Below are 26,308 nucleotides of genomic sequence, written 5' to 3' on the forward strand. Positions count from 1 at the left end.
TTGTTGCATTTTTCCCCAAACTGTTAACCATTCACGTCATTCCCACTACTGGGCAAATTTGGGAGGGTTACTGCATATTAATTGAACATTCAATGCCATTTGTCTGGTTAAATTGGTGCACATTAATGTCAACCCCACAAGCCATAATAGCAATAAAAGACCCTACTAATTAAAGAAGCGAAACTGAAGAAACTTACTAATTAACTGTTGGAAAACATAGACACAATGGCTCGCTCCGATGGCGAAGACAAAGAAATCGGGTTTCGACTAATTCTTCAGTTGGCTGGCCGGATTTCTGAACGTGACGATATCGATGTCTTACAATGGAACAAAGATTATTTGCTTGGAACAAAGATTTCTGAACCGGTTTGTAAATCGCTTTGTTCTTCTCGGCTTCTTTGCTCAAAACGGAAGAAGATGATGCCGACTGAGTTTGGGGAAAATTGGTGTAAATGGCCAAAATAATTAATTAAGAAATTTTCTCTCTCCCACGTTCCCTTTGGAATGAAAATTATTAATTAATGCTTGTATTTCTCAGTCCCACGTGCAGCTTCCCTTTTCCCTCCAAAAACGTCATTTTACACGGTGAAAATTTTAAAAATCCCTATCAACAGAGTGTCATTCACCCTGTTTGACAAGATTATTTGCAACATGGTAACAAGCCAAATACAGTGCTTAACAATAGTACAAGGTTAATGACCACAACTACAACATTAACTTGATTATCAAGTGAGATATGTCATCATCCCTTGTTATTGTGTCCGAACTCTTTGTCAAAGTCTTGTTTCGCTTAAAAAAAAGTTCAATCAATTGAGCTCCTAGTTTCTTTTGACATAAATAAAACATATAAACGAAAAAAAAAAGTTAGTACAAGTTTTTAAAAAGGAGAAACAAAGTTTTCAAATTGATTCTAGAAATTTTTGACGTATTACGAACACTTTTTTCTCAAACCCATATTAATAGTTTTTTGAAAGGTGTTTAATCAACTCGCCAAAATATCAAATATTCTAAGGTATAAGACAAGATGTCGAATAATTGAGACTGCATCTTATGAAATTAAACTTGATTTTTATGTTTAAAATTAAAAATAAAAAAATAAAAAATTGTTGGCAGATTACAATGTTGTAACATCTTTTCAAAAACATCTTAAATTTGGAATAAGAGCTCCCTACCTTCACCCGTTGTAAATACACCTTGACCAAGAAACTAAAACATATCAACTCCAGGCTGAAGACATTATTACCTGCAATAGCATCATATTCCATTAGACTATCATTTCTTGTGTATCTGGCCATGTTCATAACTTCAGAAGCAGAACTTGTGCAGCCTAGAGAAACCAAGTTGACGCTATATTTTCAAGATTATTCGGGTGGGCCTAATGCCATTGTAGTACAGGTTACGAGTCAACCCAATGACCTTCTTAGCTTCACCAAATTTGGAGCCATCGTCTGCACCGACGACCCAATAACCTAAGGAGTTGATCCGTCTCCGGCAGAGATTGCACGGGCCCAAGGTTTGTAAGTGACCTCGGCTTTAGATGGATCGAGTATATTAAGGCTTGGGTTTTCATCTTAAAAAGTCAACATTATTAAGATGAATAGTCTAACCCTTATAAATTGGTCTTTATTCAATGTGGGATTATATCCCTTGACACGTCCCCCAAGATGGTGGCTCGTTTGAACATACCAATCTTGAAATCCACATGTTCATTTTTTTTAGTCTTAATCGGATTGAATCGCTCGTTTGAACTTAATGGGTTCTGATACCATGTCAAGGCTCGTGTTTTCATCTTAAAAAGTCAACCTTGTTAAGAGGAGTAGCTTAACCTTTATAAATTGATCTATATTTTCATCTTTATTCAATGTGGAATTATATCCCTTAACAGAATACACGTGTCCTAATATCGATTGTCTTCACAAATGAGGAGTACAAAGGTAGCACTTTTGAAATACAAGGAAGCAGTGCTCAATTTGAGAGGGTTAAAGAAGTAGCCAGAGTTGGTGGCACCGGAATATTCCGTCTCGCAAGCAGTTACTCGACTTTTGAGATGATTCATTATGATGCGACAACTTACTATGCAGTTATTCAATGCAATGTTACTATATTACACTATTGAGAGGGCACCGAGATTTTTTCTCGCACTTCAATACCATATTGGTAACTTGATCGTAGTATATTATGGTATCAAAATAAAATGTTTCTAAAATTTTATTCATTATAATGTTAATTTGCTTATCAAACTTGATAGGTCAACTTTATTTCTTTATTGAGTACATGTTTGGTTTAACTTAAAAGTTATATTAAAATCTAAATCAAAATTCACAGTTAATATTAATCATACATTTTATGAGATTCATAACTTTTTAACCATAAATTTCATCTACTTCAATCAAGATATATTAAAAATCTTATTTTTATTCAAACCAATCCAGAGCTAAATAAATTTTATTGAAGTAGCACGGAGTTCAAAACCACAAGAAGAGGAAATCTAAGAGCTAAATTTCTTTATTTATCCATTATTCTCGGGTAATTAGCAAAAAATATCCCTATTGTTTGTACTTATTTCGAAAATGGTCCCTATCGTTTTGAACTTGCTATATACACCCTCATTTTAAACCTTTCTTACAAAATTGGTCCTTTCCGTCATATTCTGTTATATACGTGTAATTTAAGGCAAAATGCCCTTATCGTTTGCTTTAATTGTACAAATACTTCCTATCATTTCAATTTTGATATTTGAACACTCAAATTGACATTTCTTTTGTTTAAAAGGTCCTTATCGTCCATTTTTCCCATTATAACATTATAAAATGATTAATTTATCATCATTTTTAAATAACTAAATAGAAAATAGAGATAATATAAACAAATTGTATCTAAAGTTTCTAATTCTTTTAAAAAGTACAAACGAGTCTCAGGAAAATAATTTGAAACATTCTAACAAACAAAAACATTTCATCTTCCCAATTAACCCTCATATCCTACGCCCATCCCCTACACAGCTACACTCCACCATCACCACTGTAAAATTAATTAAAGAGATAATTAACAATATAATAAAAGTAAAAATAGAAAGAGAATTATAAAAACAAAATGGTGTTTATTCCTCATCAAATTTTTTTTTATACTTTTAATTATTTTGGTGGTGGTGGTGGTGGTGGTGGAGGAGGATAGGTGTACGGGTAGGGGCAAGTGGGTTATTTGGGAATATAAAATATTTTTTTATTAGAATGTTTTAAATTTTTTTATGTGAGGTTTGTTTGTAATTTAAAAAAAAAAAAAAGAAACTCTAGATACAATTTTTTTATATTATTTCTTTTTTCTATTTGTTTATTTAAAGATGATGATAGATTAGTCATTTCATAATGGAAAAAAAATGGATGCAAGAACCTTTTAAGTAAAAAAAATGTCGATCTGAATATCCAAATGTCAAAATTAAAATGATAGGAACTATTTGCACAATTACAACAAACAATAGGGACCTTTTACATTAAATTACACATATTTAATGGAATATGACGGAAAGGACAAATTCTGCAATAAAGGTTTGAAATGAGGATGTAAATAGCAAGTTCAAAACAATAGGGACCATTTTCGCAATGAGTACAAACGATAGGAATGTTTTTTGCTAATATTTATTTATTTATTTATTTATTTTTGCTTTTTACTTTTCTTCTTTTTCTGTTCTAATTATGAAAGAATTTTCATCTGTTAAGACCAATGGCGCTAAAAATATTCATAGTATAAGAAGAAGATCAATAGAATTGCAACAAGTATGAAAAGAGGTGCAATTTTTCTTTATATATATGTGTCTGTGTACCCTCTGGAGACTAAATGCCAGTGAGGATAATCAAAATTTAAATTTTCTCTCCAAACCTCACTAATTATTTTTTTCATTCGAAGTGTAAACATAGCGTGCTGCTTTACGATAATTTATTTGTCCCAACAATATTATACGAATTCAGAAGGCCATTTTAATTCGCCATTAATAGTGTTAGTTCCATAGGTCATAAAAAATATTCATAAAATTATTGCTAAATCACGTGCAAATTACATGTTGGTTGTGACAGAAGTTTTACATATTTTTTTGGTTCCTCTCTATCCACTATATCACTTTATGGATGGATAATTAGCACAAAATATTTTTAACTTTCAATGTTATTGTACAAAACGTACTTATATTTCATTTTTTATCATTTTCAATCATATTTTCACATTTCATTGCGAAAAAATGTCATTTTCGTTCAATTTCTCAATAAAAAAAATGTAAAATGACAAATATATTATCCTATCTAAATTAAAAAGAAAAAGAAAAGAAAAGAATAATTAAAGAACAAATTACAATTATACTGCCAAACTTTTTAAAAAACTAAAAATAAGTCCAAATAAATTATTAAAATGATAATTAATACAAAACGTCATTGTCTTTCAATATTATTGTACAAAATGTGCTTACCTTTCGTTTTATGATATTTTCACCCTTATTTTTACATTACATTGCTAAACCATCATTTTCATCTATTTTCCCAACTAAAAGTTGTAAAATGACGAATATACCCTTCTACTTAAATAAAACAAAAATAGAGAAAAAAAATAAAGAACAAATTGCAACTATTATTTTAATAATTTATTTAGACTCATTTCCAATGTTTTTAAAAGTTTGTCAGTATAATTACAATTTATTCTCTAATTTTTCTTTTCTTTTTTAGTTTTATTTAAATAGGAGGATATATTTGTCATTTTACATTTTTTTAAATTGAGAAATTGGATGAAAATGACATTTTCCATAATGAAATGTGAAAATAGGGATGAAAATGTCAAAAAATGAAAGGTAAGGACATTTTGCACAATAACATTGAAAACTAAGAACGTTTTGTGCTAATTATCCCTTTTATGAACTGATCTTGTGGTTTGAAGTATTATTCAATTAATACATTTAAATGTTGAATTTTATCTAGCGTTGGATTCTAGAGTTGTGTTTGGTTGGATTTTCTTTAAAGATCATGGGTCCAAATGGATAAATAGCCCTAAAATCTTTTTATGAGTAACCAGACTGCAGAAGTGGAGAGCAAAATCTTATTCCTCTTACGGAAGTTGAAGAATTGTGTTAGAGTACTTTCATTATCCTTATATGATGTAGAATTCCTGCCTCAACTTACTCTTTATAAGACCCTTTTTGGAGTTCTTCAATAATTTTACTAGACCAGACATCAGCTTTGTAGTTAACCGATTTTTCCAATCATGCAGTCGCCAAGCATTACACATTGCAGAGCTATTGAAAGAATTCTTGGATGCTTAAAAACCTACAATCTCTTCTGGTTTGTCTAGGCATCATGTTGCTGATTTCAATCGTCTAGTTTAAACTATTACAGATCGAGCTAGCTAGCTTGATTATCATAAGAGCATGTGGTTTGCCCCTTCTCAAGTCTTAATATTTGGTCTTCTACTAAGCAAAGAGTTGTATTCCACTGCAGTATTGAACTAGAATTTAGCAAACTAGCCAATACAGCTGCAAGAATTACTTGGCTTGAGTCCATCCTTTGTGAACGTCAATTGAAGCTTCGTTATGGTGTACCTTACTCTTAGACATCCTGGCAGTTGTGTGTCAATAACCCGCAATCTTGTTCTTCGTAACATTTATTGCATGTATGTTAATCTTGTTGTGTTCTAAACTTATTATAAATTTTTCAGGACTATAACAAGCAACTATTGTCTAATTTTTAACTACGCAATTAAATAATGTAATGAGAATAAAAATTAATAAAGAAGCGCAAGAATTAACTAAACTACTAGTATTAAATTAAAATAAATAAACAAAATGGTTCATCTCATCAAATACAAAAAGGGATCTTGGCTAACATGATTTTATGTAAATTACAAGAATAATAATAATAAATAATCATCCAGATCATGAAAGAGTGCAAAAGATATTGATCTTCAATTCCAATGTTGAAATCTTAAATTTCTTAATGTAATTAGCATTCGATCCTTGCTAGGTTTTGATACTCTCTTCCAAAATATGTAAATTCACATCTTGTCCTTAATGAATTTTATGATATAGATGTGTATTGAGAGGCTAAAGTGAGATTCCTAAAGATTTGCCCAAATTTAGTATTTATAGATGCCAAAATCAGGTCAAAATCGCATCCAAATCTCAATTAAAGAAGAATTTCAATTAAATCCACGTCCCTGGAATTATACCGAGCGGCTGGCATCTCTTTGATTTCGGTAAATAACAAAGTGAACCAATGCGAGTGCTTCGACTTTTGTCCTATGCCATGTAACTTTTGGTTACTTGCAATTTGGTCTCCTAACTTTGGATTTCCTCCATTTTCGCTCATTTTGTCCAATTTACCCATCAAATAAAATTAACACATAATTAACTTATAATTCATCAAAATCAATAACAAATACCTTGGTTTAGTAGCTCAGATAAGTGTACAAAATACACTTATCAATCGTTCATATCAGTACCTAATATATAAAAATAGCAATGTTCTAAAAAGCACGTTTAGACGTAAAATGCTTTGCCTTGACACTAAGGCAAACAACTATTAAGTTGACCGCATAATGTGCACAGGCTTAGGCACGCTCTGTTATTTATTTATTTCCTTTTTAAAAAACTTTAGTTTCAAAATTTTAACTGACTTTAAAATGGTTTTATCTGAGAAAGATATAGATGAGATTTAAGCTACGATGCTATTTATATTATATAATTATGATTTTGAAACTCATCATTTTGTTGACAACTTCAAAAGTATGTATGAATTCCTATAAATCTATGATGTATAACTTGTCTATTTGAAAATTGAAACTATACAAAATTAATATAGTTTTTGCTTTTCATAAACTTTGAATTTGTATAATTGACTAATTGTAGGAATTATTAAGTAAACATAATATTTTATAATTTTATGTTTGATATGTATTATTTAAATTATTAGGCCCTTGTTTAACAATACTTTCCAAACTCTTTTTCCTACATATTTAATTTCAAGCACGCATTCATATTATAAATTATTCTACACTTAAACCAAAAAAATTTCTATAACCAAGTATTCTCCTAAAAATCACTATTTAAAATTCTTTTCCTGAAAAGTATGTTTATCAAACAGTGGTAAAATAATTTTTTAAATGATTAAATACTTAAAATAATAACAATAATAAGTAACTTTTTTAGACCAAGCTTTCGCCTAAGATCGTAAAGTTTGAAACTTGATTTCTACGCTTAACCAAGCTTTAAACTTTTTAAAACACTGAAAAATAGACTGCAATTTTCTGAGAGATGGAGTCTTATTCGATCCTTTCTAGTCTGCCATACACCATCTGAAGACCAGGTAGCTGATGCAATAACAAAGGCTCTTCCAACACAAAGGTTGCTCACCTTGGAAAGCAAGCTCACTATGCTCCATTTAAATTTGATGGGAATGTTAAAAATATAGTATTTGGTGTTAAACTATATTAGAAAAATGTATAAATATTGAAAAATGAGAATTTCATTACAATATCTTTTATTTATAACATTTTTTCTTACTTCGTATGAAAGTTACTATTAAGTGATTTTCATGACTTATTGTGGGCTTTTTAATTATAAGTAATTTTTTATTTTCCATTGTATTTTTCCCTTAGAAGTGATTTTTTGGTTACAAGTTACTTTAGATTTTTCTTAAAATTAACCTTTCAACTTGTCAGAATTATAAGTGAACTTTTTTATTAAGTAATTTTTTACTTATATGCTAATTATTTACTCATAAATATTCTTTTTTATTTATAAACAGTATTTTACTAAAAGTTAATTTTGTTAACCTATATGTAAGTTTTTACTTATAAGTGAATTGATTAAATGTGATAAAAGGTTCGTAACACACGAACGAGTGCTTGTTAGAATTTCGATCGAACGGACGTACCAAAATTTAGAATCCACCAAATAATAGGAAAAATTAAAAAATCTAATTAATCATAAAAATAAATATTTTGTTTTAACACCTATTTAAAGACTAAAATAATCAAATCAAATTGAAAATCTAATATTATAGATAAAACCAAATGAATAAGGAAATTGCAAAACAAATCCAAATTAAACTAAAATATTGCAAAAATGACGAAAATATCATTAAACTAACTGAAAACCTAAAAAGTTAAAAAGGACTCTTGAATGAAATAATTTGACCCCCAAAAGTTAGACAGCATGATCTAACAAAAATGTGCAGAATCGAGAAATGCTTTCGAATTGTATTCACACAAAAATCCAACAATCGAGTTGAAAGTTATGAACATTTTCGTAGGTCTTCCTTATTTCTATTCTTTTCCAATTAATTTTTGATTTTCTTTTTGAACTATTCCGCATTGTTCCTTCTCACATCAAAACAACTTGAACCTGAGTTGTCATCAGCATATAAAAGCTCATTGGAGAAAAACTCACTAACTGAATTTGTAATAGCTAGGAAAGCTTTCCTTTCTACTTTAGAAGCTTTTTGTGCCCTCTATGTTGGTGCAATTATAATCTTTTTATCCTTCTATTTATACTTGTAGGTATTCTCTTTATCCTCATTCACAGCATCCATGTCAATCTGCCACAATCTACTCAATAGTATATGACATCCATCCATCTCAATAATATCACAAATAATTTCTAATTTGTAAATAAATCGCCATTGACAAAGGTATCTTGCAAATTCAAGTCACCTAAATAGACGGATGCTTCTTAATCCAACCAATCTAATAAGAAGTTGGATGTCGTTCTATTGGCAATTTCAGATGATCCACCAGGTTCTTAGCGATCAAATTTCCACAACAAGTTTCGCTATCTATGATCAAACTACAAACAATACCACTGACTTGGCACTTAGCTTGAAAGATCTTCCTAAGCTAAGTCAATTCTTCATGCTTGGATAAACAAAAGATTTTATGTACAATACACACAAAATTTCCTTGTTCTTCTTTACAAAGTTCATCAGTGTATTCTTCATTTTCGGCTTCCTCATTTTCTTCATCTCCAACATATTCTTGATCTTCATCATCTAAACTCACATAGAAACAAGGAACCTCTGCTTTGACTTTGCAACCATCATAGTCATCATGACGACCATGATAATGAACTGGAACCGAAACTGGTGTTTTATCTACATGAACAACAACTTGAACATGTTCAACAAGTGGTTGTTGCCTAGGACTACTTCCTCCAAGATACAAGATAACCAATATGTCCTTTGGTTGATTGCGTATTTCTTGTAAGTTAGTCTCAATCGTCTCAATTCTTACCTAGTCTCAATCTTCTCAATTCTTACCTCTAAGGCCTTACTTTGATTGTATGCCATCACTTTGATGCCACCTGACGCAGGATGGAAATGTGAAGAATAATATAAGGCTCTTGTTCATAACTCGCCATTAGATGTTTGTTCGAATTTCGTTTAAACGGACGTGATAAATATTTAGAATCCACCCAATAATGAAAAAAATAAAAATATCTTATAAAAAAAAAATAATGTTTTGTGTTCAAACCCTTAACACCTATTTATAAACTCAAAACAAATCCTAATCAAATTGTAAATTTAATTCCATAGATAAATCCAAATAAACTAGAAAATTGCAAAATAAATTTGAATAAAATTAAAATATAGTAAAAATGACGAAGATACCTTTAAAATATCTGAAAATGTTAAAACGGACCCCTAAACGATAGAATTTGATTGCTTTGATAAAAATGTTCAGAATCCAAAAACGCTTTCAAATTATACTTAGATAAAATTCTAACAATCTGGCTGAAAGTTACGAGTGTTTTCGGAGATACTCCTTACTTCTTCTCTTTTTCAATTGATCTATGATTTTCTCTTCAAACTATATCGCATTAAAAGGAGGATAAGCATAAAGCATCCGGCAATTCGGGTACTAATCATACCAAACATCAAGCGAGGATTAGATAAAATTATTAATCCGTATCAAGTGTAATAAGATGCATCCAATGTGCTGTATGGCCATCATTCCAAAATTCTTCGTTCATTTAAATTTTCATGATCTTATAATCGTTAGTAATTCTATGGGGATTGGACTTGGCTGATCGAATTGCACTATGAAATGATGGTGAAAAAAAATTTAAAAAAATAAAAATAAAAATTATTAAAAAATTATAATTCAATAATCTGATTACAATAAGACCGACAAAAACAAAACATTGCGAGATCGTAGCGGAATCCTGTCTGCGCTAGAATCCAAAAGCATTTCATTAATGAAATTGGATTTATCCAACATGTTTCTCGCAAAGCAAAAGAAGTTGCCTATAAAAAGGGAAGTCCAAAACCCAGAAATACAAGAGAGTCGAAATTTCCAGCGAAAACCCAGCCTGCAGCAAGCCAATGGCAGGATCGGAAAGTAAGGGGCTTCCTATGATTGATATGCAAGATTTTCCTGGGCAACTAGCAAAGTTGATCGAGGCATGTGAAGAATGGGGATGCTTCAGAATTGTGAATTTTCAAAATTTTGTTCCACAATCACTTATGCAGGATATGAAGGGTGTAATCAGATCATTGCTCGACCTTCCAATTGAAATAAAAAGGCGAAATGTGGATGTGATTGCTGGAAGTGGGTATATGGCACCCAGCAAAATTAATCCACTTTATGAGGCTCTGGGACTCTATGATATGGCCTCTGCTCAAGATGTTGATGCCTTCTGTACGCAGTTAGATGCAGCCCCTCACCAAAGGTTTGAAAAAATATATTTTTTTTAAATTTATTGAATTTTTTTCTTCTTGTTTATCATATTCAAGGTTAAAGGCATAATTTAAATAAATAAATTTGTCATTTTTCTATCAGTGTAAGCATTTAAATTAGGCGTCTCATCACGGTATGAAATAGGCAGAGGTCATGAGTAAAGTCTTGTCGCTACTCAATTGTGAAAATTGTGTACCGCCTGTATGCGGGATGCATTGAAGACATAATTAAAAGATAAGTTCATTAACGTTTCTGATAAGGTGGTTCATTTATAATTGATTAGTTCTTGGGGCTTTTTCATTTTTTGTTGTTCCGGGAGAAGCAGATCAATATATATATGATAATGATATGTAGCTTACCCTTTAGACCTTTTTGAAGAAGGTTCCCGAATCAATATGAAATACTAATGTAATAGAATAAGGAACATTCTGATTTCATTGAAGTTACTATCGAAGCTCCATCTAAAAATGGATAAGACCGATCTCAGTGTATAGGAGCGAGTTGTTGAAAAAAATGCAACTCTTCCATCTTGGTCTACTGTGGAGTTGATTTGTAGGTAAACTTTGCCGTGTAATTGTTGCAGTTTCGATGACATTAAGATTAATTAGAAATAATTTGGTAGTCACCGTTTTAATGATGAATAGGAATAGGAATGGAAACTGTATGGATTGTGCGTAAATTGCAAAAAAAAAAGGGCTTTCTTTTGTACATTTTCGTTGAAGTTTGTTGTCTATTCATTTGCACTTGAACAAGGATGGAATTCTACCAGCAGATGACCAGAAAATCTCATCCATCAAAAAGCTAAGTTATATTAAGTTATGGTGAGAACTCATGCAAATTTAACAAGAACTTCTGAACCTTCCAATGAACAGATGGAAAAAATCCTTGTAAACTATTAACTTTTGATCATATATTTCTATTGCTGTGAGAATTTTTATGCTTAGTCCATGATATCTGTCTGAAATATAATCGCCACTATTCTCAAATTTGTACTTTTATTTTCTTCTGTTATACCTATTTGTACATTCCTCCCTCTTTCAGAACTTTGCATTCTCCCCAGGTTGTGTGAATAGTTTTCTTATACCAACTGGTTAATAATGTAGTGAAAATGAAGAAGAATTATCATATATCGATTAAAAAGCCTGCTTGTAGCCATTTTGAATTCAGGTTACAAGGATAGATGTAAATGCAGGATGAACAATATGTGCGGCTTTTTAGTGCTAAGCTTCATCAGGTAGGAAGCATTAGGTACAATTTTCTGCAGCATACCTTTTCAGAGGTTTTTTTAGCATTAAGGTATTTGAACTGTTGCTTCAGATCTTACTGTACATCCAGCAATGATCTGAACCGAGTGGCAAATAAACCGACCCCAAGTTTATTATGAAATAGGCTTAGTTTATTGTTATTGTCAAAGGTATATTTGAAGATTACTTACTGCTCGCGTTGAAATGCTATCATTTTCAGGCAGACAGTTTTAAGATATGCTAGGGCAGTGAATGAACTTATGATGGATATTGGGCATAAAATCGGAGAAGGGCTTGGTCTGAAAGGTATTCCGTTTAAGGGTTGGCCTTGCCAGTTCAGGATTAACAAATACAACTTTACCAATGAAAATGTAGGTTCCTCTGGTGTACAACTACACACAGACTCCAGCTTTCTTACTGTTCTACAGGATGATGAAATTATTGGTGGTCTTGAAGTAATGAGAAAATCAGGCACATTTTTTGCGATTGATCCCTGCCCGGAAACTCTTCTTGTCAACCTTGGAGACATTGCAGCAGTAAGAAAATCCTTTTACCATCTGTCATTGTTGTGATTTTCATCCTTTTACTATCTGTCATTGTTGTGATTTTCATCATATTAAACAACATCTTATACAAAAAACTAAGAGGTACGGATATAGGCATCATTTTTCCATCATTCATTTTGTTCTTTGCTGTGTACTAGAAGATATAAAGCAATTAGATCCTTTATGTTGGCAATGAGTAGATGGAAATTCCACATCGTCTAGACATAGGGATAGTCTTGGGTTGATAAGGGGATTGTGCTACTACGCCAAATAAACCAATTTTTTTTGTATGGAACCCAAGGCCCCTACACTTGTGAAATCAAGAGAGATAAGTAAGAGTTACTTAATTGTGGATGGAAAAGTTTCTGATTGAGGGAGTGTTGAGTTGTGACAAGCTATATAACTATTTTGGGATAAAATCTCATATCTAATAAAGATGAAAATATAGACCAACGTATAAAGAATGGGGTTATTCCTCTTAATAAGGTTTGACTTTTTAAGATGGAACTCCCAGTCTTAATACGGTATCAGAGCCCATTAAACATGTTAAGGGATAAAATCCCACATGGAATAAAGATAGAAACATAACCAGCTTTTAAAGAATCGAGCTACTCTTCTTTATAAGTTGACCTTTTAAGATAGGATCCTAAATCTTTATAATAACAACAATGATCTATATTGATTTCATGTAACCCCCTTTTTTCTAACCTGTTTTACTTGGATTGAAAGCCTTTTTAGGTCTAGGTACACAATTCCAACCATCTAAGTCGTGCTTATTCACATTCTGGTCATTTACTGCAGTACTGTATAACCACTTATCTATCTTTATATCCTCACATCCACTTTTTGTGTTCTACAATAAATCTTATAGTTAATTTTATGTTTGCCTGTAAAGGTATGGAGCAATGGACGATTTTACAATGTGAAGCATCGAGTGCTATGCAGGGAAGCAGGAATAAGGTTGTCAATCGCTTCATTTCTCTTAGGACCAAAGGAAGGAATGGTGGAAACACCAGCAGAACTAGTGGATTCTGAACATCCTCCTCTCTATATTCCTTTTACTTACGAAGAATTCAGAAAGCTTCGAGTCTCTAAGAAGTTACATACTGGTGAAGTTCTTGATCTTTTACGAGTACAATCCTAAAAATTAATTTAAGCAACGTTCATTGTTTCTGGTACTTCTCTACAAGAAAGTATCAGAGTGAATGTGGTTTGGCTCTTCTACTAGCTGCAGTTATTTTTGACATTATGCAGATTAATTACGGTATTCCTGAGACAATTATTGCTCTTATTTTCTCTAAATAATAAAAATAATGTAAACAGGGCGTGAATTGTCTTAATCTTAAGCTTTATGGCGTTTACGTGGTGATTTTCTTCTTAAATTTCACTTCGAGTTTGTTCTACACGAAAAAATCTCATTATATCAAATTGAATCGAATTTGATTCTTAGACCCAACATTTGGGAGAAAAAGTCACAAGTTTACACTGAAAATTAGGATGCTTGGAACTGAGGATAGGAAGAAAACTAAGAAGTAACCTCAATATACTAATATGGTTCTGAAGTTTTGTTTAGATCAAACCTTAAGTTACCACTAGCAGTCCAAAAGGTTCAAATTTTCTTTCCTAAATGTATATAAATTTATGTTCAAACATATGCATGAATTTATTGTATGCAATTCAGGAATTTCAAATTTTAGGCATCCACAAGTGGTGAAAACGCACAGATCTAAGCGTTGGCTGTCCAATAAATTTTGTTGGAGACCATAATAACTCGGCATGGTTGATTATGTTAGGCTAACTTGACAAAGTGAGTCAAATCTATTGAGTTGAAGAATTCTTGCAAGGTTGTCTCTCAGCGTTCATGTACGTGTTGTCTTGTTGCTATCAATTTTATTATCCCTCAAGTGTATGGATTGTTACCAAGTAACAAAGTGGACCTAGAGTCCAAATATCTATCCCGCGAAAAATAAGTATATAGCATGAAAAATAAGTATATAGCATAGTTCTAAATTAATCCAGCACTAATCGAATATAGACAGACAATTAATTAGGTGATATGGTGATTATATTAACAACCTAACTTAACTAAGTGGTAGGAAGCATTATGAAACTTAATTGAACAAACACTAGTACCCTGTATCTGCTTACATTCATTCATCTTCCATCAATTCCACAATTTGGCAATTATTATTTAATATGAAGATTAATGTTCCTAATTTATAATTATTTCGAGTAGAATTAGATTATCTCATATGTGAGCCGACAATATTCCTTCAAATGCAAACACGCGAAAATATATTATTTCACAAGAACATCATTTGGAGCATACAAAGCATGGATCTTAAAATGAACATTATTACATGATATCTTCCTACAATAATGCTATATAGCCACATTCTTTGACACAAAGAATGACACAATGATGTGGAAATTGGTTTTTTTTAAAAAAAAAAAAAAAAGAGAAATGAAAGGAAATGGCGCAAGAGACCAATTTGTTCGAAATTTGAAATTTTTAAAACCATTGCTTCGACCTGGCCCATTTTTTAAACCCGTTTCTCTGTTTAAAGCCCATTCCAGTCGTATTTTCACTTCGGCCTCCCATTTCAGCTCACAACGCTCGTCATTTTGCCATAAATGTTACTAAGCGGCTGTTCGATTGGTACCGATTACCAGAGAGCTTAGGTGAAACTCCGTCGAAAACCATGGTTTCAATGTTGTCGAAATACTCAGTGTTTCAATTCTGAGACGGCCAGCCACTTCTCATTGATTCGTAGTTGCTACTACAAATCTTCTTCGACCACATCTAGAGAAATCTCATGTATATAAGTATCAAGTTCATGTTTCAATAAATTTGTCGAAATATCCTGTGGATCGCTCTGTTTTGTTTAATTTTCTCTGAAACTATGAAGAAGTGGTCCATTCATAACCGTAAATTTCAAAGCATTTGTTTTAGATCCTTTTATCTTGCCTCTCTTTCATTTAGGGTTTGTTTTAAAATGCCAATTTCTCTACAGTGATGTAAATTTCTCTGCAGCAGATATGTGATTTTATGATTTCCCAATTTTTACTTGTACAATGGAGATTATGTTTGGAGTACGAAAGATGGAAACTTGCAGTAGTCCCCCCATAGACGAAATTGTTTTTCTTACACAGATAAGCATAAACCAGTTAAATTAGTCTTTGTTAACGTATCCTTCACTAGATAAGAACGGGAGGACCCCTATGGCTGAGAAGGAGGGAGTTAAAGGCTCTTTTCTTCTGTGTCATTCGGTTATTATCCAGTGAAGACTAGACTTCCTGTAATGTGCTATTTAGCTTCCATCCTACATGAGGTATTAATCAATGATCAATTTGTGGGGGATATGTTGCCGAATTCTATTAAAACAGCTAATTGAATTTGACAACTTTCCTTCTTTGCATAAGTAAAAAGGAAGCTCAAGTTTGTGGCTGAGAAGATATTTCTTTAGTTCTACTTGTTATGCTCTAAGATTTGATAATTGTTTAGAAGTGATCTATTTCTCTGATTTTATATAAAACCAAACCACATGTTTCCTGCAGACAGAGAGAGATTACTTTATTTGCTTTTGTTAATTCATTTCATGTTTTGACTGAGGGAGTCTGCGATTATCATTTTGTTTGGTGTTTGATTCCCAGGTTAAAATGAGAGGGAAGAATTATAGAGTATGCCATAGTTGTAGATTGAAGGGACATTTTTTCACGGAATGCCCGAATAAATGACCTTGCCCATGGTGTAAACATGCGTTTTTGAAGTGCTTCAGGGTGGAGAAGAACACGGACAACAAAGGCAAACCATTCGAAATGTGCAGCGTGAAATGTGGTTATTGGGAGTGGGTGAAAAAGAAGGAAACTGGTGCTGAATCGAGTTCAGTCACCAGCACTCAGGATTTGTCTTGCATGTTCGAAACACGATGCCGGTTAATTGGTGATCAAGACATGGAGATTGCTATGAACATGACTATACGCAAACGAGGAGAGCACGTCACCAAATGGGAGAAGAATGGACAGTCGTCGGCCTGAGCTAAAGTTTATTCGTTTCGAGTGAAATTGTAACTCCAATTATGTAAATGAAATTGTCTAGGCTGTAATATAACTAGTGTTCCAATGTTGTTCGCTTGAATCTATTATCTTGTGTGAACCATGTTTAATTGGGAAGTATGAAGCCAAAAGTTTGGAATTGATTCCACACAGTCACCACACCCACACCCCCCATTTTCCTCTTTAGCTGTGCAAATCGTTGCTTGCGAGTATTATTATTATTATTATTATTATTATTATTATTATTATTATTATTTTTGCATTTTGTTGTTCAATTGCATTTTTTTGGCAATTTTGTTGTTCAATTGCATTTTATGCATTTTTAGCAATTTCAATACATATGTATATTACTCTGTCGAGATAGTTTCAAGAAGACAAGATCCATGTAAAATTAATGCATTTCCACAACTTGATTTACTCACTAATTTTTTTACCTCAGATCAACCAAAATGAAAACCCTTGTAACAATATAAATAAGTTTAAACCAATTATTTCCACCAAGAAATACTTGTACCAAATTGTATTACCATGAGTTCCAACACCAAGTCTGTCTTCGTATTAACAGCAAATTTCAGTAATCTCACCAAATTATAACATCACCAAGTCTGTCTCCATAATATAGGTACTCCCCAAACCAAGTGAAAAATATGAATATATTTGATTTTAAACAAAAATAAAAACCCAACCTTCACAGCATATTTCACACATGTATACAATACACAAAGAATAAAAGACCAAAATTAACACCCAATACTAAAATACACAAAGAATGAAAGACCAAAATTAACACCCAAAATGATTTCCCAAGCATGATATAGATGTCAACCAGAACTTGTTTATAAACATTTGTAAAAACCAATACTGGGGAACAGTGCTATCCTTCTGCCAGTATACACAACACTACTTAATGGTTTAACATCCAAGAGGAACATCTTAGTACATTAGATTTCTTCATGATTCATACAAACCCATGCAAGTACACAATGATGAGAAAACTACAAACTTTTGAAATGCAACCAATATACTATACAAGACAACCAATAGGTGCATCTTTTGGGTTTGATAATGTGATAGACGGTCCAACTTCTGTAGGTGCATTCGTGTTTCCTCCATCAAAATGCATTCCCAGACCTACAAATGTCAAATCCACATAAGATAGTTTACTAGATGTTAATAAATATACATAATGAACAATGTTTGCAAAGCACTAAGTTGTACATAACAACTATTCACCTTGCATATTTAATGTAAGAGTTGTTGCCGATGAAGGGTTTAGACACGTGGATTGCAAGTGTTGTGTGAACTGAAGATTTTGGTTCCCACCCTGCGTGAAATAGCATTATCGATAAATAGTACATTATCATTGAAATCAAATGATTAAAAAATGCTAACCAAAAGGAGGTTCGTATAGGAGAACGGTAGCGACATGTGTAGTTGTTGAGGCGATGGAGAATGGGCGTTGTAACCATTCTCATATTACTTCTAGGAACCTTCGTTTTCTTCCCTTTGGTAAAACTCGTACTTGCTTGCAAAACAAGGAATGTTGTTAGACATTATCTCTATAGTGAGTTCGCAAAAATTGGAAATAAGCAACATTTGAGTATTACCTTAACTTTGCTCCAAATGGTTTCCAATAGGCTCTTTTTCCGAAGTTTTTTTGGGGCACCTTTTCTTTTCACACATTCTGGATCCCTTATGTTACCACTTCCAGTATCCTGTGGTGCTCCACATTGGAATGATGTCCGAGTCGCATAGGGGAGAGGACATTACTATTACCAAGATTTGTTTCCATCATCTCTTGACATTGACCGTCAATCCAATCAATTATTGCATCAGATTTTGCTTCATCTTCTACTGTCAGATTGGCCATAGTAGCAAAGCGTTGACACATTTTGTCGTACTTCAATTGCCCTGGCGTAGTAATTAACGTGCCTGCATTTTAGAGAAGTATGATTGTAGTGCTGATGCGTCCCCTTGTCCAAGTCTTAAATGCCTAACTTTTTCAATATAGTTACGACAATCCTTCTCGATGCAACTCAAATTCTCATACCCACCTGCTTCAACAACTATAGAGTTGAAGCTCTTGTGTAATGGAATTCCTGCCATGTCATTCACTTCGAGTCTTCGTTTAATATGTGCACTCAACTCTCGGTTGCATCGATGTAGCCTAGACTTCGAAGGGCTTGTCTTATGATTGTAGTCTAGATGTAGCTTGTTAATCTTCCATATTCCACAAACATCTTTGGATGCGCAGATCATGGCTTTACATCCACTCTACATGTTGCTTGCGATTTCAAACAACTGCTTGTATTTTTTTATCCTTTTCCTTTTACAGCTACAAACAAATATAACATTTCTCAAAACTCTATCATCATCCTTTACCGAATTTCGTTTCCTAACCGGGAAACCAATTTCGTATGCATATCTTTTGTACAAATCGGAAAATTTCATTTTCATCCTTAAATTTCATACCCGGCTCGGGCACAATCACACCATCTCCAACTAACATATCATCACCCGCTATGTTCATAATATCCACAACATCCTCATTATCGGACTCCACCGATATAATTTCATCCACATATTCCGAAATTTCTTTCCCTTCATCAAACAAATTAATTAACATGTCAAATAATTTATGTAACTATAATTCAAATAGAAACTACTTAGATCACGGTGGACTACAATGCAAATAATCATTTGATCAATTTCTATGGAAATTCACTGGCTATCTAATTTAATGATTGTGCAGTCTACCTACTCATATCACAATGTAAGACCTTCTATCAGTAACCAAGTCAACAAACTGTAAAGAGAGAAAATCACATAACAAATCCCCTAATTCCAAACGGTAAAGAAGGAAACCAATACCTTTTTCGGTCATCTCTCGGCCAAAAAATGTTAGGTTCGTCTAGTTCTGGAGTCTTTCCCAATGCCAGCCTTCTTCATTCAATTTAGCACATGCAGACGACGCAATCAACATGTTAGAAATTTGGATTTACAAAATATGCATAATAAACTGATGTTCACGAAGGGAACTAAGAAGCAGACCAATCCGCAACCCCAAATATGGGTCACGGTCTATAAGCTATTTACAAAATCGCGCAATCAGCCTATAAGCATCTTATTACCATGAAATATTAATCAAATACCTATTGATTAAGATTCTTGAAGAACAACGAAATGGGTTTCTCTACCAGCCACTGTAGTTGGGTTTCTCTTCCAGCCAAAATAGGTATTTCTCATGCGTCATGTACAAGAGAGAAGAGATGCAGTTGGATCTGGTAACAAGATCGCACCATTGCAGTCGGCTGAGGTCTGAAGATCGAGCCAAAATGAGGACGAAGAGTTCTTGCGCCAAAGACCTAGAAGCAGGTTTTAATTCGAAGTGAAAATGCATATGAAATGGGCTGATGGGTTTTAACAAAGAAACAGATTTAAAAACTGGGCCGGGTCGAAGCAAAGGTTTTAAAAAATTCAAATTTCAAACAAATTGGTCTCTTGCGCCATTTCCTTTCATTTCTCTCTTTTTTTTTCTTTTTCTTTTTTTTAAACAATTTCCACCTCATTGTGTCATTCTTTGTGTCAAAGAATGTGGCTATATAGAACAACGATAAGCCACACATCAATTCAATTAGTAACTAATTAATGAAAAGCATACAGATCATAACAAGCATTTAACATCAAACTATTGTCCAGTGTTAAAATATAGAATTAATATCAAACTTTCATAAAGTAAGGTTCAACGTTATCCTAACGTCAGCTACGACTAGCCTAGAATCATAGTATTACAAGAACACAATATTAAATGATATAACATCACCCCAAAAATTGAAGTTTTGAAAGAAATATGGAAAATGGTCTTTATTTTGAATTCCTTCAATGTTTCTTGATTCTCTTCTTCAGTCTTCTTCCACTTCTTCAAATCTAAGCAATTGATGTAAGAAATATGTAGGAATAGGGTCTTGCAACAAAAGTTTCTTCAAAACTTTCCAAAAAAGAATAATGGGATTTTGTCTCTCAATGGCTCTTTCTCTATTTGGGATGGATGGAATATATGGAGCCTCCTAGCTTCCTATCCTTGTTTGTAGATGAAAGAACATATTTATTAATTTATAGGATAACAGTTATGTAAAAATCCGTGCCTCAATTGATTTCCAAGACGTGGTTGTTCAAGAAAATGAAACTATTTTTCTGCAGAAAATTCAACTGTGCAATCGCACTGCAGTACAAAATTAAGTACTGCTTCTGTAAATTAAGTTGGTGCAATCACACCCCTTTTGGTTTTAGGCAGATTATTTTGGTCCCAAAAAATTTTATCTTTCGTCCAGCTTGAGTGATTTTTTCTCTGCACATTTAGTTCTTCATATTTAAATCATAGTAATTTAGTCCTTATCATTCATCAATCATCTGTAGTCAATCCGACGTAAGTTCCAAGAGTTTGCACTTTAATCCCCAAACTTTCCAAAAATTGGGTTTAGCTGTCGAAACTTGTGAATCACATCTGATTGTTCCATTAAATTTTTCAATTAATCAATTGCAATTCAACTGATCATCAATCGCTCCTAATCAATTCCAATTATGCGCCAAAAACGCCTATTTCATGCTGATTGCATCCAAGTGCACTCATATCAAGGATTTACCTATAATTATCGTATTTACACCTAATTTCGTAGATATTTACTCAGTAAACCATAAATAGTTAAGTAAAGAAGTCAAAATAAGTGCAAGGTGTGGGAAAATAGAAGGTTCTGCAAAGTGAAGAATTGTGCAATATGCAGGGAAGGGACGAGGATGTTAATGGCTACATTCCTATTAGTACACAGGAAGTATGATATTTCATTTTGTTATTGAACAAATTCAACAGCTAAAACAGGATGACACAACTTTTGGAGCAAAACATTAAGCATTTATGGTTGATATATTTATGTATTTTTACTCCTAGTTTCTTTGTTGATCGAATATCAATGGTTTTGTATATTTAAAAATTCTTCGAAATCTCACTTTCTTTCTTTATTAAGCATATCCATCTTTGTTTAACTTTGCAAATGGCACAAAATATGACATGTCAACCATGTACGTACATTGCAGGTATAACATTCAATTACAATAAATACAAGTAACATCCTATGAAATGTCCAGTGACTATTCGTCTTTCAAGTCAACTTTGTATTACACCACCAATATCAATGTACACGGACTATTTCTCCTTCCATTTGTTCTCTTAACGAACAAATCAAAGTAAAAAAGATGACAACAGACTCCAAAGAACATGATATCAAACAAATGTCTCTACAAAATGGGACAGTATGCACAGTGGTAACAGATTCTTTTTGTTTCTAAAAGAAACTACACCAAGGAGTCTGTGTATCCAGTATAGTTCTCCATGCTCAGATCCTGTGGACTCCAACCTGAGCCGAAATGTGAAGTTGTCATTGATGTCGTATTCACTGAACTCGAATCTATATCTGTGGATTCAACAGCTGGCCACACAAAAGGAGGCTTGAACGGTGGAACATTTGGCACTGGCACTGTTCCCAAGATTATGTGAAGTATAGCCTGTGTTTTAGGCCTTTCACTAGCAGTAGGATGTGAACATGCCAACCCCAACAGCAGAAGCCTCTCGGCTTCTTCTGCAACAAATTCGTCACCCAATCTCGGATCTACAGCTTTGAGTAAGCGCCTATCACGATGCAAGAACCAAACCCAATCAACCAAGAGTTGGAAGCCAGCAATCTTGGTTCCGGGACGTATACCACACACCAGTTCCAACAAGACCGCCCCAAATGCAAAGACATCAGACTGTTGTGTGGCTTTCCCAGTGTGGAAACACTCGGGTGCAATGTATCCCATTGTGCCTAGCACTCCCTCAGCCTCGGCATATGAGGTCTTCCCATTGTCAAGAGCCCGTGCGAGGCCAAAGTCTCCTAGACGGGAATTAAAGTTGGAGTCGAGCATGATGTTGCTAGCCTTAAGATCCCGATGTACTACCCTCTGCTCGTACTCGTTATGGAGATAGTGCAAGGCTGAGGCTACCCCAGAAACTATTTTATATCGAAGACTCCATCCAAGTGGCTCTATGTTCGGCTCGGAAAACAGGTGTTTGTCCAGGCTTCCATTGGGCATGTAATCATACACCAGTAGAAGCTTCCCATTCTTGTGGCACCAACCTGTTGCAGAAATAAAAATCAGTCATTCAGGTCTTCCATTCATTTTCTTAAAGCTAAAAATTAAATAGAATAGTAGTCATTTATCATTCTGGACGGGAGATTATATCATAATTGATGTGTCAATTTTTTGTTAACCCTGATAAGCACCTAACCCAATCCCGACGTCCTGTAATTCTCGAGGTGTCTGTATTGAAGACCTTTCCTTGGGATTACTTACCTCGGGTCATGCTTGGGATCCAGTCACTCATGCTGCCGTAGATGAGCTCCATACCTCGCCTATCCCTTTCTCCTTTTTACTCCAGGAGTCACTGACCTATGAAGACTCTACTACCATAGACCTAATCCTATGTGACTACAGCGATCTACAACTCCAACCAACTTATGACGCCCAACTATAACAAAACTCAAGTCCTGTATGACTTTTAAACATGTAAGGCATCCAAGTTACCAAGTAACCCAATCTTGCACTGTCTGTCTTTAAAATTACTGATCCTTTATTCATTATTTATGTACACTTTACATTATTTTCAGTTCTTAGCCTCGAGGACACACCCCGATGCCTTTGTTTTTTCAGGTCTTGAAGATTCTGTTCGTGCTCATCCTCAGTCGTCAAGTTCAATAACTCGCAGTTACAAATTTTTGGTAACATTACTAATAAAATCAGCAAGTCAAAACAATTGTGTCAAATCCATATCTAGGAAAGCCATATAAATCTCTTTTGACGTAGATATTTAAGCACAAAAAATGGCTCAGCAAGGAAGTTAAGAGCTTGAAGTCAGGAGTGCCAGTTTCCCCAAACTGGGCCTAGTAGAAATACTTTTGAACATGAAAACAAAATTTGAACTCATTTTCAATAGCCAGATGTTAATTTAACTATCCAAATATCTCCAACCGGGCACTTTCATGAACAATATTTTTGTTGACCCTTTGCAATTTGAAATGTAAGGAGGAAATGAAAGTCGGAAACAGGAAGTTTCCATTAGCTAAGCCACAGCAACCACCATGATGGGCTGCTGATAAGAAGTCTACCACCACCTAAAAGGTCGTCCAAAAGTGACTTGGTCTCCCTAAGGGACCTTGGCATGCCAGGCAGTCCACGTGATTGAGTTGGTGGGAGGGGCTGTGTTGTGATAAGGTGGATTTTTATGATGATGCATTATCACCATCCCAGAGCTTAAAGGGCTGTTTGTAGAGGATTCTGCCTGAATTGTTATACATATTGAAATCGGCCGAAGCCGAATCTGGAGTCACCTGAAGGGCACCGTTGTTGATAGTAGCAGGCTTTTCAATCACAAAAATATCATGCTGTGTTTGATCGAAAGACCCAAATTGTCGACTGAAAGTATCAAGTTTCTTAGTTGAAACAATGGCCAAAAAACAGCAAAAAACAAACACGGTGGCGCTGAATTTTGCTTTTAGTTTTCCCATTTCATGTATTTGAAAGATGGGTCGGAGGTTTATGGGGCTCTGAAACTACTAACTTGATTGAAGATGGACGATGACTAAGAATAATAAAGGAAATCAGTATACAAATCATTGAAGCAAATGACTTTTCTTTTTATATTATTGGTTGAATAAAATATTATTGAATGGACGCACATTGTGATGGAGAAATCAAGAATGGGGTTTGAAATTTGAACAGGTTTTTACCATTCTGGTACAGCATTGCTTAACTTGCCTCTCTACGATGGGAACCTGAGGCTTGCTAACTCCACCAATCAAGGACGACTTTTGTTTTCCATTTCCCCCTTTTCTTTTGCACTTCTAACTTATAAAAATTCACTTATATGTCAAATTATTCTAAAGAAATTACAACTTCAAGTGATTTTATTATATCTAATAAAGTAGTCATTTGTGACAACGCCAAAAACTCATTCAAATTCTACGTCTAAGAAATCTCGAAGAATTTAGCAGCCAAATTTCATTTTACTTTCATGGTCACAAATTAAGTACAATCGATAATTCACTAGCAAAGCCCACGAAATTAACATGGAATTTAGTGACGAGTTTTGAAGTCAATATTTTATAAAAGAAAGTCGTGAAACCCTATTCCTTTTCCAAACTTTAGAATTAAGTGATTGCTATATTTATTCAATATCAAAGAAAATTATATGATATTGGTTGGTAAAAAGTTAAGTAATATACTAATATATAATGGTAAATGTTTACATTGTAATATATGAATAAATCATAAATTTTACAGCATATTATTGATAACTATTATATTATAATTTAATAAAGTGACATATACGAATTTTGTCTTCATACTTGTTTTAATTTATTTGTTCTTTAATGGTTTTATATGTTTTAATATTTAAATTATCCAATAAAAATGAAATACAAAAATTACTTAGTACTTAAATGCATTAAAGCTTTTGTTAAATTTGTTAGTAAATTATTTTGTATTCATCAATTTGACCCGTTAAATCATGTTACTTTATATTTATATATTTTGAGTATGACAAAGTACATAAATGCATCTTAATATAATGAAGAGTTTGGTACATAATTTGGAATTATATTATGATTTAGAAAATGCAGATATTTGTTCTGTCCATGGATGGTGCTCGTGTCGATGAAATCCACATACACATGGACAGATTCAAGATCAGGCTGCAAGTCGGACTAAAAAAAAGTTAGCCAAAAACATTTTGTTTTACACAAAAAAAAATAATAATAATAATAAATAAAAATAAAAATCACTAAAATGTTAAATGAGCTGGGGGTTGGAGTTGGCTGTGCTACCCCCTTTATACGTCCCTGCACGTGCGGCATATGTAGTCAAAAGCTTGAGTCTTACATTAGGAATCGAACGAATAATCAATAAAAAGTTTCCATACCATGTTTTATTTTAGGTTAAGATAATATTCTCATTTTGGTGACAAGATGCTTAGCATGAATAAGTCAACAAAAATAAAGTCTTTCGATTCTATTTACATGAATTCATTTTTTATTAGTCTATTCAATTTTTGCTATTTTTTAATTTTTTATAAAGAAAATAACAACACTAGATCTTTATCAAATTCGGTGGGCCATTTTCTTTCACTATACTACTTTTTTCAATATTAGAAAATTAAGCAGTATCATGATTTTAAGATTTAATTATCATTTATCAGATCATTAAAAATTATATTCAAAAATCAGGTGTTAATGATATATAATTTTTTTTTAAAATTATATTATCAAGGAATATATGTTTAGACCCCGTTTGGTACACATTAATGTAAGAATAAGAATAAAAAATATAGTCGTTACAGACTCCACACAAGAAATAAAAAGTCAAATATAGTGGCTTGATGTGATGAATAACGATCATATTTTTTATTTTAATGAATAAATAATGAAAAACAAACAAGGTCTTAGTAAGTAATCTCAATTTGAAGGTCACAAATTCTGGAGAGAGAAATTCATATTATCAACAATCATATTTTAAATGATCATTTAACTCGGAATTTTAACCAACTGACGGTTTCATCACAAAAGGACTTAGGCTCAAATAGCGATGTTAATGGACCGAGCCGAGTCGGTTAGGCTCGTTACCCTACGAGCTCGGCTCGTCAAAAAAAAAAAAAGCTCGACCCCGCCC

General features: G+C 33.2%; 3 protein-coding genes across 3 annotated transcripts; 2 read left to right on the plus strand and 1 right to left on the minus strand.

Moving 5' to 3' along the window:
* The first annotated feature begins 225 nt into the window (after positions 1-225).
* LOC111400287 (dirigent protein 22-like) lies at positions 226-2,116 on the plus strand. The gene is made up of 2 exons (XM_023027703.1): positions 226-366; positions 1,886-2,116. Exons 1-2 carry the CDS (start codon positions 226-228, stop codon positions 2,114-2,116), a joined length of 372 nt encoding a protein of 123 aa, XP_022883471.1.
* Positions 2,117-10,237: 8,121 nt separating this feature from the next.
* Positions 10,238-13,842, plus strand: LOC111401228 (2-oxoglutarate-dependent dioxygenase DAO-like). The gene is made up of 3 exons (XM_023028872.1): positions 10,238-10,699; positions 12,172-12,487; positions 13,392-13,842. The coding sequence occupies exons 1-3, from the start codon at positions 10,353-10,355 to the stop codon at positions 13,638-13,640; spliced, it is 912 nt and encodes a 303-aa protein (XP_022884640.1). The 5' UTR covers positions 10,238-10,352; the 3' UTR covers positions 13,641-13,842.
* Positions 13,843-21,613: 7,771 nt separating this feature from the next.
* LOC111400288 (probable L-type lectin-domain containing receptor kinase S.5) lies at positions 21,614-24,461 on the minus strand. Its single transcript, XM_023027704.1, has 2 exons — positions 23,869-24,461; positions 21,614-22,744 (listed from the first exon to the last, which is right to left on the minus strand). The coding sequence occupies exons 1-2, from the start codon at positions 24,148-24,150 to the stop codon at positions 21,902-21,904; spliced, it is 1,125 nt and encodes a 374-aa protein (XP_022883472.1). The 5' UTR covers positions 24,151-24,461; the 3' UTR covers positions 21,614-21,901.
* Between the last annotated feature and the right edge of the window lie 1,847 nt (positions 24,462-26,308).

The sequence above is a fragment of the Olea europaea genome, chromosome 10, assembly GCF_002742605.1.
Source record: "Olea europaea var. sylvestris chromosome 10, O_europaea_v1, whole genome shotgun sequence".
Taxonomy (NCBI): domain Eukaryota; kingdom Viridiplantae; phylum Streptophyta; class Magnoliopsida; order Lamiales; family Oleaceae; genus Olea; species Olea europaea.

Coding starts and splice junctions, on each gene's coding strand:
- LOC111400287 (XM_023027703.1), top strand. CDS start 226: ATGGCTCGCTCCGATGGCGAAGACAAAGAAATCGGGTTTCGACTAATT. Junction 367..1,885: donor GAACAAAGATTTCTGAACCG/GTTTGTAAATCG, acceptor ATCCCTTAACAG/AATACACGTGTCCTAATATC.
- LOC111401228 (XM_023028872.1), top strand. CDS start 10,353: ATGGCAGGATCGGAAAGTAAGGGGCTTCCTATGATTGATATGCAAGAT. Junction 10,700..12,171: donor GATGCAGCCCCTCACCAAAG/GTTTGAAAAAAT, acceptor TATCATTTTCAG/GCAGACAGTTTTAAGATATG. Junction 12,488..13,391: donor ACCTTGGAGACATTGCAGCA/GTAAGAAAATCC, acceptor TTGCCTGTAAAG/GTATGGAGCAATGGACGATT.
- LOC111400288 (XM_023027704.1), bottom strand. CDS start 24,150: ATGGGAAAACTAAAAGCAAAATTCAGCGCCACCGTGTTTGTTTTTTGC. Junction 22,745..23,868: donor ATGGTGATAATGCATCATCA/TAAAAATCCACC, acceptor AGACCTGAATGA/CTGATTTTTATTTCTGCAAC.